We start from the raw sequence: 11,711 nt of genomic DNA, 5'->3' as shown, positions 1-11,711 counted from the left end.
AAAAATTTCATAAAAATATCCAAAGAATCTGAAAAACTGAAATGGTACAAAAAAACAAATCGGAAAAATCAAAATTGCACAATAAAACCAAAAAAACAAAAATTAATGTTTTATAATCAATACAAAAATATTATCGTACTCCTTATCAACTAATTAACATGTCCAAACAGTTATAATCTTTTTAAAATCTAGATATTATTACATTTTATTTATTTAAATCAAAGAAAATATATATAGAATATATTTTACATATAATATTAACCAAAAATTCAGTTTTTTGGTTTTTGAAAAAATCAAAATGAATTTAAAGTTCTGTTTAATTCGGATCAGATATTCAATTTCAGTATTTTGCTTACCCATAGAATGACTAGTACCCCGTGTATTTGGATATACAGTGTATCCACTCAAAATTAAATTAAATTATAATGTACATTTGAATATAGAGCAGTGATCTAGGGAAATCACTACTTAAATGCATAACTAGAGAACATGAATTTAGTTCACTATAAGAGTGATTTAGTTCACTACAGGAAGGAGTGAACCAAAACGCCTTTACAGTGAATTAAATCATTCACGAAGTACATACTTCACTATAATGGTGTTTTGGTTCACTCTTCCGGTAGTGAACTAAATCACTCTTATAGTGAACTAAATCGCTCATATAGTGAACTATATCATTTTGATCTAATGGCTGATATTTGTTCTCTAGTTATACACTTAATATTAGTTATACTCTAATTACACTTTGATCATCTCCCATTGAATACATTGACTCATCCTTCTAAATTACAAATGAACTCTACTTAATTATAATAAGTACTATGATTTAATTAGGATAGATCCACCATGGATATGATATAGGGTAACAAGCTAACTCGATCTATTTTTTTAATTATTATTATTTTATTTTTTTAGCAACTCGATCTAGAAAAGGCTTTAGTTTAAGCAATTAGTAGTATAGTTATTAACAAGAAAAATGGAGTAAAAAATTTACTTTCAGCGCTTGTGTAAAAGATATTGCTGTCTGTTACAATATGACATAAACATTCCTACTTTTGTCCAAAGCAACTAAACCCTTCTCTTAAATCCTTTTACAAAGACCAAAACATTAGTAGGCTAAAAGCTTAAATGGAATCCTGTAATCCACAATTGTTTCTAATTTCAAAATTGCTCTTCTGAAAAATAAAACAAACCACCAAAGCTCATTTCTATATCGCCTAATCAAGTCAGTTCTTCGATCTGTCTCTAGCTGAGCTAAGCTGATATTCCTGTAGCTTCTTTCGGTATCAAGAATAGAAAAGCCACCGGGATGAAAGTGCATACGACTTGGATCATAATGCCCACGAAAAAGTTGTCAAAGCTTCCTGAAGAGATATTCAAAACTGTGGCCAGACCAGCACCCACAAACGAGCTCACAGTCGAACCCAAGTTGTTGATGGACATAAAGAGTGCAAACAATGTTCCTTCAATACCAGGTGGGCAGAGTTGCCCGGATAAGATGAGGAATGGCATAAACCTGCAAGAACGGTTGAATACTGATTTTAATTCACTGTTTTACTTTTACCATCTCTAACCATACACCAAAACTCATTTCTGTTGTAGACAATTTCTCCAACCATACATCAAACCCAAACCCAATTTTGGGTTCTTCAATGGATAACACCAAATATGGTGTTACTGCTTTTGTGAGACAAATACACAAAAGTGGTGTAAAATAGAATATGGTGTAAATGGTTGGAGTAAAACTACTTTTTGGCGTGACATATACTCAAAAATGGGTTTGAATTTGGTATAAATGGTTGGAGATGGCCGAGCAAAAGATTTTATTAAGACCATCTCAAACCATTTACACCAAACTCAAACTCATTTTTGAGTATATGTTATACCAAAAAGTAGTTTTACTCCAACCATTTACACCAAATTCAAAATTTACACCATTTTTGAGTTTTTGCCTCACAAAATATTTGAAGTAACACCTGTTGTTTCACAAAACACCAAAAATGGGTTTGAGTTTGGTGTATGGTTGGAGAAGATTTCTACATCAAAACTCATTGTTGGGGTATGGTAACGTGCCGGAAAATATACAACTAAATAGAAAATAGGTGGCCATGAATTGAGACATTTCAATGCAACAATAAGAATAGCCTTTGATACAAAAACTGTTATGTACGTACTTAAATTGGTTGATGCCATCTGATAAAGCTGATCCGAAGATCACCATAACCTTGTCTGATATGCCTAGTGAAAGATTTGATCTTGACACCAGAATTGCATCCAGAAGACTTAATATAGACAAACTAATATGAGCACACCTGAAAATTTTTAAGAAGCCCACAAATGAATAATTGGTAACTTACATGGAGTGAGGGTCTAGTTTTGCCAAAAAGTCAAGAGGAGTCCAGGTCTAAGATCGACTTACAGGAGAATCCTACGCAATTTCATTTTCTTCAAGTAGCGATTATAAATGAAGGTCCCGAGCATGAGTCCCAGCCATCCTATGACACGAGTGGTGCCCAAGAATGATGCTTCCAATTTGAGAACTTCGGTCTGGTAATAGAACATTATTGTCGACAGGTTTGGAACAGTCACATGTGCCAGGAAAAACCATGCCATGGGTCTACACTCCCAGGAGAGTAGCAGCATAAAAGAAACCATCAGTTTATTCATGTCATTAAAGAGAAAGAACTTACAAATAAAAACTCAATAACAAGGCTGCAAAGAAATACTAATAAAATTGGTAAGAAACACATACACTTGAACACATGTGCTCAGATATTCCATGTGTCAGTAATGTCAGTTTAATAATTGTCACTTTCATTTATGGTAGCAGCATTATTATTTGTAACCTGATTTCAAGTATTACTATATTGGTTTTGGTATTCAATCATTGAAAAGGTATAACAATTGTTGACATCACAACAAGTAAGAATCATCATCCACATTTCTTGGCGATTTTACTTGCCGAACTCCACAATAGATCATGAAATGGGTAAATATACATTCCAATAATGAATCCACAAAGCACATATGCAAGTAAATAACACAAAGGGAAACTTAAGTGCAAGCATGACAATTAATTGTTTCAGGTAAAGTACATATAGTAACGGAGCAGCTCAAGAGACAATATTCAGCTGGAAATCACTCCAACCTTACACAAGCAACCAACTAACTATATGAGAATGCCCTAGTAATTACCTCAAAATGATTGGCTGTCTGAAAGCCCCAAGCAATGAAAATGTGGCACTTTTCAAAGAATTGAACCATTTTCCCATAATGAATCTGTGGTCAGACGACTCAGATACAGCTACAGGCTCTTGTTTTGTGCTCTTCTGCCCCCTTCTTCGCCTATGAGTATTTTTTCCAGACTTGTTTGTAGAAATATTTCTATGGTTTCTCGCATTATCTTCATCGGAATCATTGCCATTAATTGAGTGTGAGGCTCCATTTGAGTTTGAGTTCTCAGAAAGTAATTTAACTTCTACTGAACTTTCCTCAACTAAACTACATGAAAGAAGCTGTATAGCTGGTAAAACTGAAAAAAGTAAAAATATTTTATCTATCTGTAAGTTGTCAAGGGTGTAGCCCCCAAATAAACTGCCACATATCCCTCCAAAAGCCATTGCCATCCAGGATATGGACTGAAGATCACCAGCAAAACTAACCCTGTTCAAGAGTCACAAGAAAGTAATTTATTGACGCCAAAACATGAGAGAAATACATAGACTAACTACAAATTCAGCGACGTAGAAAAAACCATGACTTGACACTTTAGCATATACTTTTGAGGAAATGACATTATCTTTGAAACTTGGTATCCCTTCATATAGTATAGAAGAAAGTCTTTACAACAGACAAATTCACCAGTACAGCCAATAAAGACACCAAAATGTTCCATGTCAAGTTAGAACACAGAAGATTAATCTCAGGTTTTGTTCATTTGGAGAGAGAGAGAGAGAGAGAGCACATTGGGCATTCTCAACTTAATAGGAATTAAATGCAGTCTGCAGCACTCATCATACTTAGTTCAAGAAACAACATTTTCGCCCTTGGTAATGTATTCCACATTTGCATTACGGATGGCTGCTAATATTTTAAGCTTCAATTTGAGCTAACTCTATCAAAGGTCAAGGGTAAAAATTAAAACTAAATTTGAAGGCCTCATCCTCTGGTGTCAACAGATAAACGTCGGCAATTATGAACATAGCAATATAAGTTTTTTACTTTCTATTAAAAGGGTGCACAATCTTACAGCACATACTAAAAAAGCAGCCCCACAACACATTGAAAGACTTGCCTTTCAAATCTTACAGCCTCAGCTATCATGGCATCAATCACAACATCGGCCATTGCAGAGCCCAAATTCTGTACTGTCAAAAGAATCATGAGCTGCAATCTGGAGGTCCTTGCAGTTGTATGGATGCCCAAAACAAGCCATGGGAAAAGAGATAGCAATGTGGCAATTATTAAGTAAGGAATCCTTTTTCTTCCGCCAATTGGTATGCAATCTGACAAAATTCTGCACCGCAAATCGCAATTCAACATTAATTATGTCATCAACGGTGAAGTACTAGTTACTTAATGCTTCTTATCAAAATTGCATGCGTGCAGTAGAGAAATAAAGCACTACTATCAAGAGTCCAGCTTGTAACATACTCCTATGATCAATTAATCATGCAGATTCTTTTCTCATGAATAAAAGTACTTACTCAAGTCAATCATGGGCTAGTTAAGGCTTCCAGATGCTGATTATTACTATTTGTAGCACTTAGTATAGTGTTTTGATTTTTCTATCTTGAATGAATAATTGATACACCTGAATGAAGTTTAAATCTACAAGGTCTTTACATCCATAATGGCTGCTAGTCCTAGCTCTTGTTTTCCAATTTTCACATGCCCAAAGAACATATGCAGATAAAAGAGAATTCATATTTACAGGTGATGGGAGGGAGGGGGTATTAAACAAACACCCTGGAAATGTTGCTGGACTTTCTATTTTCTTTCATGAAAATGAGCACACTTCTCCACATAAAGGTATCACACTGAAAATGGAGTTCAGAACATACCCATATACAGGTTTGATACTCCAAGGAAAAAATGCTATCGTGGTCACAAACTGGGATGCGGAAGGCGATAGCTTTAGCTTGTCTTTTAGCAGGTATGACACTGCAGTCCAAACAAACGATCTGAAGCCCTGGTTCAACCAGAATAAAATTCCAAATTTAGGGTGGAGAACAAATATCCAGAGAACAAAAGAAAGCATATGCAAACATCACAAGGGTGTAAAATCTTCTATAAGATGTCAAATCATCATTCAATCCTCGTTGTATCCTACTGAAAGATATCCTAAAAAACTCTTCCCTAATAGAGTAAAAGATTTTAGTTATATATGAGTATATGACTCTAGATTCTTCTTAGAAAATAAATCAGATGCCTAATAGTGAAATCATTTTATATAGATAACTCAATAGCATATTAACAGGAATTGAAGTATTTTTAGAACAAATCATCAGGCTCACGACAATCACAAATTAGGGGAATCAAAATAAATATACCATGCAATCAGAAACTATTAGGTGCGACTCGTCCACAACAAAACACAGGCATACAACATTAGAGGAGGAATGATATGTTACAGACTTTATGGAGCTCCTTATGTGAGCACCAGTCTCGTTTGATGCACGTTTAACGTTGCTCGTTTTAATTTATAATGAATTTTGTGAAATTAAAAATTTCAATAACATTTTTTAATGTATTAGAATCAAATCAAACTAAATATTAATCAAAACAAACAACTCGTGCATCAAACGAGAGTGGTGCTTATGTGTATGTAGCATATCATTCCTCAACATAAGAGATCACACAAAGCACGCAATAAAAGCCTTCAGAAATCACTCAAATATAACAATTATTAGAAAATAAAGCATTGCCTTACCGCATCAAGCGAGAAATTGTTAAAAATCAATTGAAACGAATGAAAAAACTCGGCAACAATTGAAATTGAGAAAAAGGAGAGCTGGAAAGGGAACCTGGGTGAAGTAAATGAAGCAAACCAGCCATAAAAAGGAGGCTCCGAATGCGATCCCTAATTTCTTCAACCAACTTATCATTTTATTTCTACTCGATTCTGGTGGAGCGAACCGATTGAATTTTGCGCAACACCCCACCGCCCGTCGATGATCCCGGATAGAGTTTCAATAACGGATTCTGAAGAATTCCTTTTCTAAAATCTCCATATTCTACAAATGCATATCAAAAAATGAAATCGCGGAGGATATTGAGGAGAATTGGATCTGAGGGGAAATTTTGGAGATTACGCATCGAATTTGCTTCATTGTAGGAATTTGATGTTCGTCCCTCTCCTTTTTATTTTTCTTCAACGTTCAACGGTTTCTTTTCTCAGTTGTTGACTGTATTTAGATAATGAAGAAAATTGGATTCATTTTTCTATATCATTATATTTTTATTTATGCAAATTTCCTCATTTTCTCTTTTTTCACAAAAATCTTTCATTTTACCAATTACGTGATCGTTCCTTTTTTCTCATGCTTATTAAATTATTTCTTTCTATTAAAATATGGTTGTGTATCCTATTTTGACACAAGAATAATTTGATATATTATATTACTAATTTAAATTATGACACCGTATCAATGAAATCAATATCTTATAATTCTCTTTTTCTGCTTGAACTTTATTGATTTACTCTATGTTAGTTTATTTTATCTTACACCATCCACATCTGTGCTCTTGCCAACTAGCACGGATGTGGGTCCGGCCCCACTTTTTCTGTCTGCTCGTAGGCAAGAGCACAACACTCACATCCGTGCTCTTCCGCAAGGACGAGCACAAGGGTCCCACCATTCCATTATTCAATTTAAATAAAAACATTTCCACAAAATTAAAATACATTAAAAATACCCGGAATAATATTACAAATTACAAAAAAAATTAAAAATTACATAATTAAATTTCTAAAAAATAAAAATTGCATAATTAAAATACTTAAAATCCTAAAAAATAAAAATTACATAATTAAACTCCTAAAAAATAAAAATAACATAATTTAAGAGTAAAAATGCCCCCGGGGAAGACTAGTCATCATCCGGCAATACCTCCAACGTTCTTTGGATACCCCGTATCATCGCCACATGCGATCGAAGTTGCTCAGGGATCATATTTGACCTATCGACCAAATTGAGTTGGGCCAAAACCCCCCACAACGAGTTGGTGGGGGGTTGAGGTGGCACATAGAGAGCGGGAGCAGGAGCCTGTTCGGGAGCGGGGGCGGATGGAGTCACGGCGCGATGGCAGTTGGCCGCCGCCTTCTTCCTTCCTTGCGGTCGGCGTTGGGAACCGCTCGGGCCGGCGTCGGGGCTACCCAAGTTAGCTCCGGCAAGTTGTCTAGCCACGTCTTCGGAGCCGGCGTCGGATAGGGATACCGACCTTGACCGTTTGGAGGAGCCGCTAGAGGAGGATGTTACGCCTCCCCTATACTTCGGATGCGACCGCGTCTCCTGCCAAATGTTGAGGTACTTGAACGGCTTGTAGTTCATGGATTGGTAGGTCGACAAGGCGGAACTGATGATGTCGACCTCGCTCCAGCCGCTCCCCTCTGACCGCTCTTCCTGGAGGTAATACCCCTGGAACTTTTGGATTTCTTCGTTGGCTCTGCATATGGCGTTGCGCACCATACTCTGATTGCGCTCGATTGTTCCAGCCGATCGGTTTTCATTGTACCGGCGACAGATGCGCCACCAATAATGATCGCCGGATTGGCTCGTGCCAACCTCCGGATCTTCGGAGATTGACAAGAACGCTTTGAATAATTGCTCCATCTCTGCCAGAGTGTATGGTGTGCAGACACCGCGAGTAGGAGGAGTCGGAGTTTGGGAGGGGCCGTTTGACCTCGCTCTAGGCTCTGGTGTCCACCCGTATTGCCCTTCGGGGGCATCTTGGTCGTCGATCGGGTAAGGCCGGTAGCCACCCGGAACTTCCGAACCTTGGGTTTGAGGAGGGGGCGAATATTCCGTTTTCGGACTAGTAAACGGTTGTGAACCGAACCAATCGGGGTTCCAACCGGGGGAGCCGGGGGGTGATCGCCGTGGCCGAACATTGTTTTGTTGTAAGAGTAAGAGTGAAAGAAAGATTGAGAATTGAGAATGGAAATGGGAGAATTTAGATGAGAATTGTGTAGTGTGGTATGAATTTTTGGTGTGGAAGTGGGGGTATTTATATATGAAAATGTGTATTTTTGGAGAAAAAAATTAAAAAATAAATTAAAAGTGGGTAGAAAATGGATATAATTTTTTGGGAAGTGGAAAAATATTTTTTTATTTTTAATCAGATTTTTTAATTAAAATCCAATTTTTTTTAAAAAAAATAAATTGCCAACAGCATAGGAAGCTGCCATGTCCGCCTGCTCGCTGGCACAGACGTGCTCGATGCATTGAGCAGCGTCGTGCTAGCAGCAAGAGCGCAGCGGCGGACAGCTCATTCGCGCCGCTGGCACGGACGGACGGACGAGCTTGTGCTCGCTAATGTGGATGCTCTTAGATAACAAAATCAATCTGTAAACTCAGTGATTAGATAGTTTTATCTCTTTTTGGCATATACAATAAGACGTAGCTGCACTCGTTCGAGACATGACCAAAAACGAAGTGGTGAGGCTCGAGCTAATGTAGCCGCACTTGTTAGAGACATGACAAAAAATGAAGCGGTGTGGCTCGAGCTAAGTATATGTATCGTATCGACAAAGACTAAAAATATAGGCCTTAAATACTTTTCATTAATGATAGTGTTATTTTATTTTATTATTAGTGTTTAATGAGTGGTAATGGTAGACCGTATAAATTGTAAATAAATTGATGTATATGGGTAATGAGTTGGGGACAACTCTCCATAAATAAAAATACTCAAATTTTATGGGATAAACGAAAATAGAAAGTACATATATTTTTATGAGACGTGGGGTATTATTATACCTCTTTACCTTATAATGTAGTTTTTGTTAGTTATGTAATTCCATTTTAAGTCACATTTGTACGTATATCCAAAGTAATAACATGGCCAGAGAACATCCACGTTTGTAAATGACAAGTAATATATGTATGATGGAAATGCAAATAACCATCAAGTATTAATAGAAAATGAAACATCATATGGAATAGAGAAATCCGGCTATAAGAAACCGTATATTGCCAAATATAGACGTATATATACAACATGATCAACCCAGGATGTGGTTGCATGAGAGAGAAATTAGAGCGAATTGCAATCATCAAATTCTGGAAAGACCAGAAACCACATCTGGTTTTTCCAGAAAACTCAAACCTTTTTCTTTCGTCTGCCCCCATCACGAGATTTGAATTATTAAATTCTAAAATTTTGAAGAAAATGATGATGCATTGTTTTTCAGGCTGTGTCTCGAATGGATCGAGGCATCATAAAAGATCCTTGAGGAAGAGCTTTCAAGAATTTAAGAAGCAGAATAAAAGACATACCTCTTTTGCAAGTCTATCAACCAGAAGTGGTAAACCATCTTTAATTTTATTTGATTTGTTGCATTTTCTGTCATGACTATGATCTAATTACATACTACAGATAGAAGCAAGATAAGGTATATATCAAATGAAATAGAGAAGCTTGGAAATGGCAACATCATTGCTCAAGTATTCACCTACACAGAGATATGCGATGCCACTAAAAACTTTAGCCATAGCAATTTGATAGGCGAAGGCGGTTTTGGGAAGGTCTACAAAGGCTACCTTGAATCCAAACACATGGTAATTATATTCATTGGTCGACCATGATCTTGTTATATGCATGTATACATATACGAATGTGTTTGTTGTAAAGGTTCAGCAAAAGTGATTTGTCGATTGATGATCAGGAGGTGGCAGTGAAACAACTAGACAGAAATGGTTTCCAAGGAAACAAAGAATTTCTAATAGAGGTGCTGGTGTTGAGTCATCTTCATCATCCTAATCTTGTAAATTTGATTGGATATTGTGTTGAAGGGAATCATAGAGTTTTAGTCTATCAATACATGCCATATGGCTCCTTGGAAGATCATCTCCTATGTATGGCCACAATTTATACTAATACTTTCAATTTAATTATTTATATATATTAATAAAAAAAATTATTACAGGTCCGAGTCTAGGAAAGAAGCCTCTAGACTGGAATACAAGGATAAAGATTGCTCAAGGAGCAGCGAGGGGGCTCGAGTACTTGCATGACCAAGCGGATCCTCCGGTCATATACCGTGATTTCAAGGCATCCAACATACTCCTAGACGCTAGCTTCAACCCCAGACTTTCGGATTTTGGGCTTGCCAAGCTGGGGCCTCTTGGCGACAAAAATCATGTCACGACTAGAGTTATGGGTACCTATGGTTACTGTGCGCCTGAGTATGCCCAGACTGGGAGGCTAACCACAAAATCAGACGTCTATAGCTTTGGAGTCGTGTTCTTGGAGCTCATCACGGGTCGGAGGGTGATTGATTATGAACGGCCAACTAACGAGCAGAACCTGCTCGCCTGGGTACGCATGTGCAACATGAAAGATTTGGTTGTTTGACGATTTATTTTGATGTTAGGATCATTAATTGTTTTGTTTACTAATGGATCTTTATAGGCGGAACCGTTGTTTAAGGACAAAAAGACGTTTCATTTGATGGCGGATCCATTGCTTCAGGGTAACTACCCTGAGAAAGGCCTTCACCAAGCTCTTGCTGTGGCGGCAATGTGCCTGAGTGAAGAAGCTAGCCTGAGGCCTATAATGAGTGATGTGATTAATGCTTTGGAATATTTGTGTGCACACACAATCCAAGAAGAAGATTGCCCTCACGACCATGATGACGATAACTATAACGATGATGAAGACGACGAAGACAACGAAGAGGGAGTCGATCGCGAGGAATAAGGATGTTTATTGCTCCAACACATTCAGGGTTGAACTTAAAAAATCGAAATAACCCTACTTTTCTTGCCATCGAGGTGGATTATCATATTAAGCATGAAAAATATAACAATATCACATGAATAATTAATGTCCTTGTTTAGGACAATTTTTGTGGAAAAGGTTTTGTAGTGACATAATCTTGCATTTTCTATTATTGAATTATGATTTGTATATTTAGCATATTGAGAGATCATTGACAATTTATTTTGGATATTTTGATGTCACTTTTGTGTTTTTATTTGATATCACTTATTGTATTTTACTTATAACCATATATACATATATGTATAAGTCTTCCACGTCTTTAGTTAATTTTATTTGATTTTAAATTATTAATGACTTCGATCAATTTAGGGCACCCACAACTCAATCACTAATCATAACTTCCCTTAGCACTCTTTACCTCATCTCTTAAGTAAAAAACAACACTCATAACTCACCATCCCCTCCTTGACTATTAATGGATATCACCTTTTATCTTTTATTTATTTCTTCTTCATTATAATTATATTAATTTTTTATTTAATTAAAATACGAGATTCATTAAAAATTAAAACTTACATGATTTAAACTTACTTGATTTGACTCGACTTTGCTCATATTTGGCCAAGAAATGGTATGATTTTATCTTGTTCTCTACTATTTTGTTATTTTGACCGTTTTGTGGGAGATGTGTAAGAAAAAAACTAAAATAGGTGAAAAGGAACAAAAAAGTGGTCCTCAGGAGATTTCTGCCCAACTGGATGTCT

General features: G+C 36.5%; 2 protein-coding genes across 2 annotated transcripts; one reads left to right on the top strand and one right to left on the bottom strand.

The window, feature by feature from the left end:
• Positions 1-977: 977 nt before the first annotated feature.
• On the bottom strand, positions 978-6,408 carry LOC121786222 (probable folate-biopterin transporter 4). The gene is made up of 7 exons (XM_042184810.1): positions 6,027-6,408; positions 5,064-5,191; positions 4,295-4,516; positions 3,196-3,663; positions 2,420-2,617; positions 2,175-2,312; positions 978-1,516 (listed from the first exon to the last, which is right to left on the bottom strand). The coding sequence occupies exons 1-7, from the start codon at positions 6,105-6,107 to the stop codon at positions 1,255-1,257; spliced, it is 1,497 nt and encodes a 498-aa protein (XP_042040744.1). The 5' UTR covers positions 6,108-6,408; the 3' UTR covers positions 978-1,254.
• A 2,861-nt stretch (positions 6,409-9,269) lies between these two features.
• On the top strand, positions 9,270-11,186 carry LOC121785805 (probable serine/threonine-protein kinase PBL23). Its single transcript, XM_042184247.1, has 5 exons — positions 9,270-9,529; positions 9,601-9,782; positions 9,890-10,079; positions 10,151-10,542; positions 10,636-11,186. The coding sequence occupies exons 1-5, from the start codon at positions 9,394-9,396 to the stop codon at positions 10,921-10,923; spliced, it is 1,188 nt and encodes a 395-aa protein (XP_042040181.1). The 5' UTR covers positions 9,270-9,393; the 3' UTR covers positions 10,924-11,186.
• Positions 11,187-11,711: the final 525 nt, after the last annotated feature.

Source organism: Salvia splendens, chromosome 22, assembly GCF_004379255.2.
Source record: "Salvia splendens isolate huo1 chromosome 22, SspV2, whole genome shotgun sequence".
NCBI lineage: Eukaryota > Viridiplantae > Streptophyta > Magnoliopsida > Lamiales > Lamiaceae > Salvia > Salvia splendens.
This window is presented reverse-complemented; position numbering and strand designations above follow the sequence as displayed.

Bases quoted from the DNA above. Each gene is read 5' to 3' on its own strand.
- LOC121786222 (XM_042184810.1), bottom strand. From the start codon at position 6,107: ATGATAAGTTGGTTGAAGAAATTAGGGATCGCATTCGGAGCCTCCTTT. The intron at 5,192-6,026 runs GTTCCCTTTCCA...TGGTTGAACCAG, and splicing joins GCTTCATTTACTTCACCCAG to GGCTTCAGATCGTTTGTTTG. The intron at 3,664-4,294 runs GCAAGTCTTTCA...ACTCTTGAACAG, and splicing joins GAGGCTGTAAGATTTGAAAG to GGTTAGTTTTGCTGGTGATC.
- LOC121785805 (XM_042184247.1), top strand. From the start codon at position 9,394: ATGATGATGCATTGTTTTTCAGGCTGTGTCTCGAATGGATCGAGGCAT. The intron at 9,783-9,889 runs GTAATTATATTC...ATTGATGATCAG, and splicing joins ACCTTGAATCCAAACACATG to GAGGTGGCAGTGAAACAACT. The intron at 10,543-10,635 runs GTACGCATGTGC...GGATCTTTATAG, and splicing joins AGCAGAACCTGCTCGCCTGG to GCGGAACCGTTGTTTAAGGA.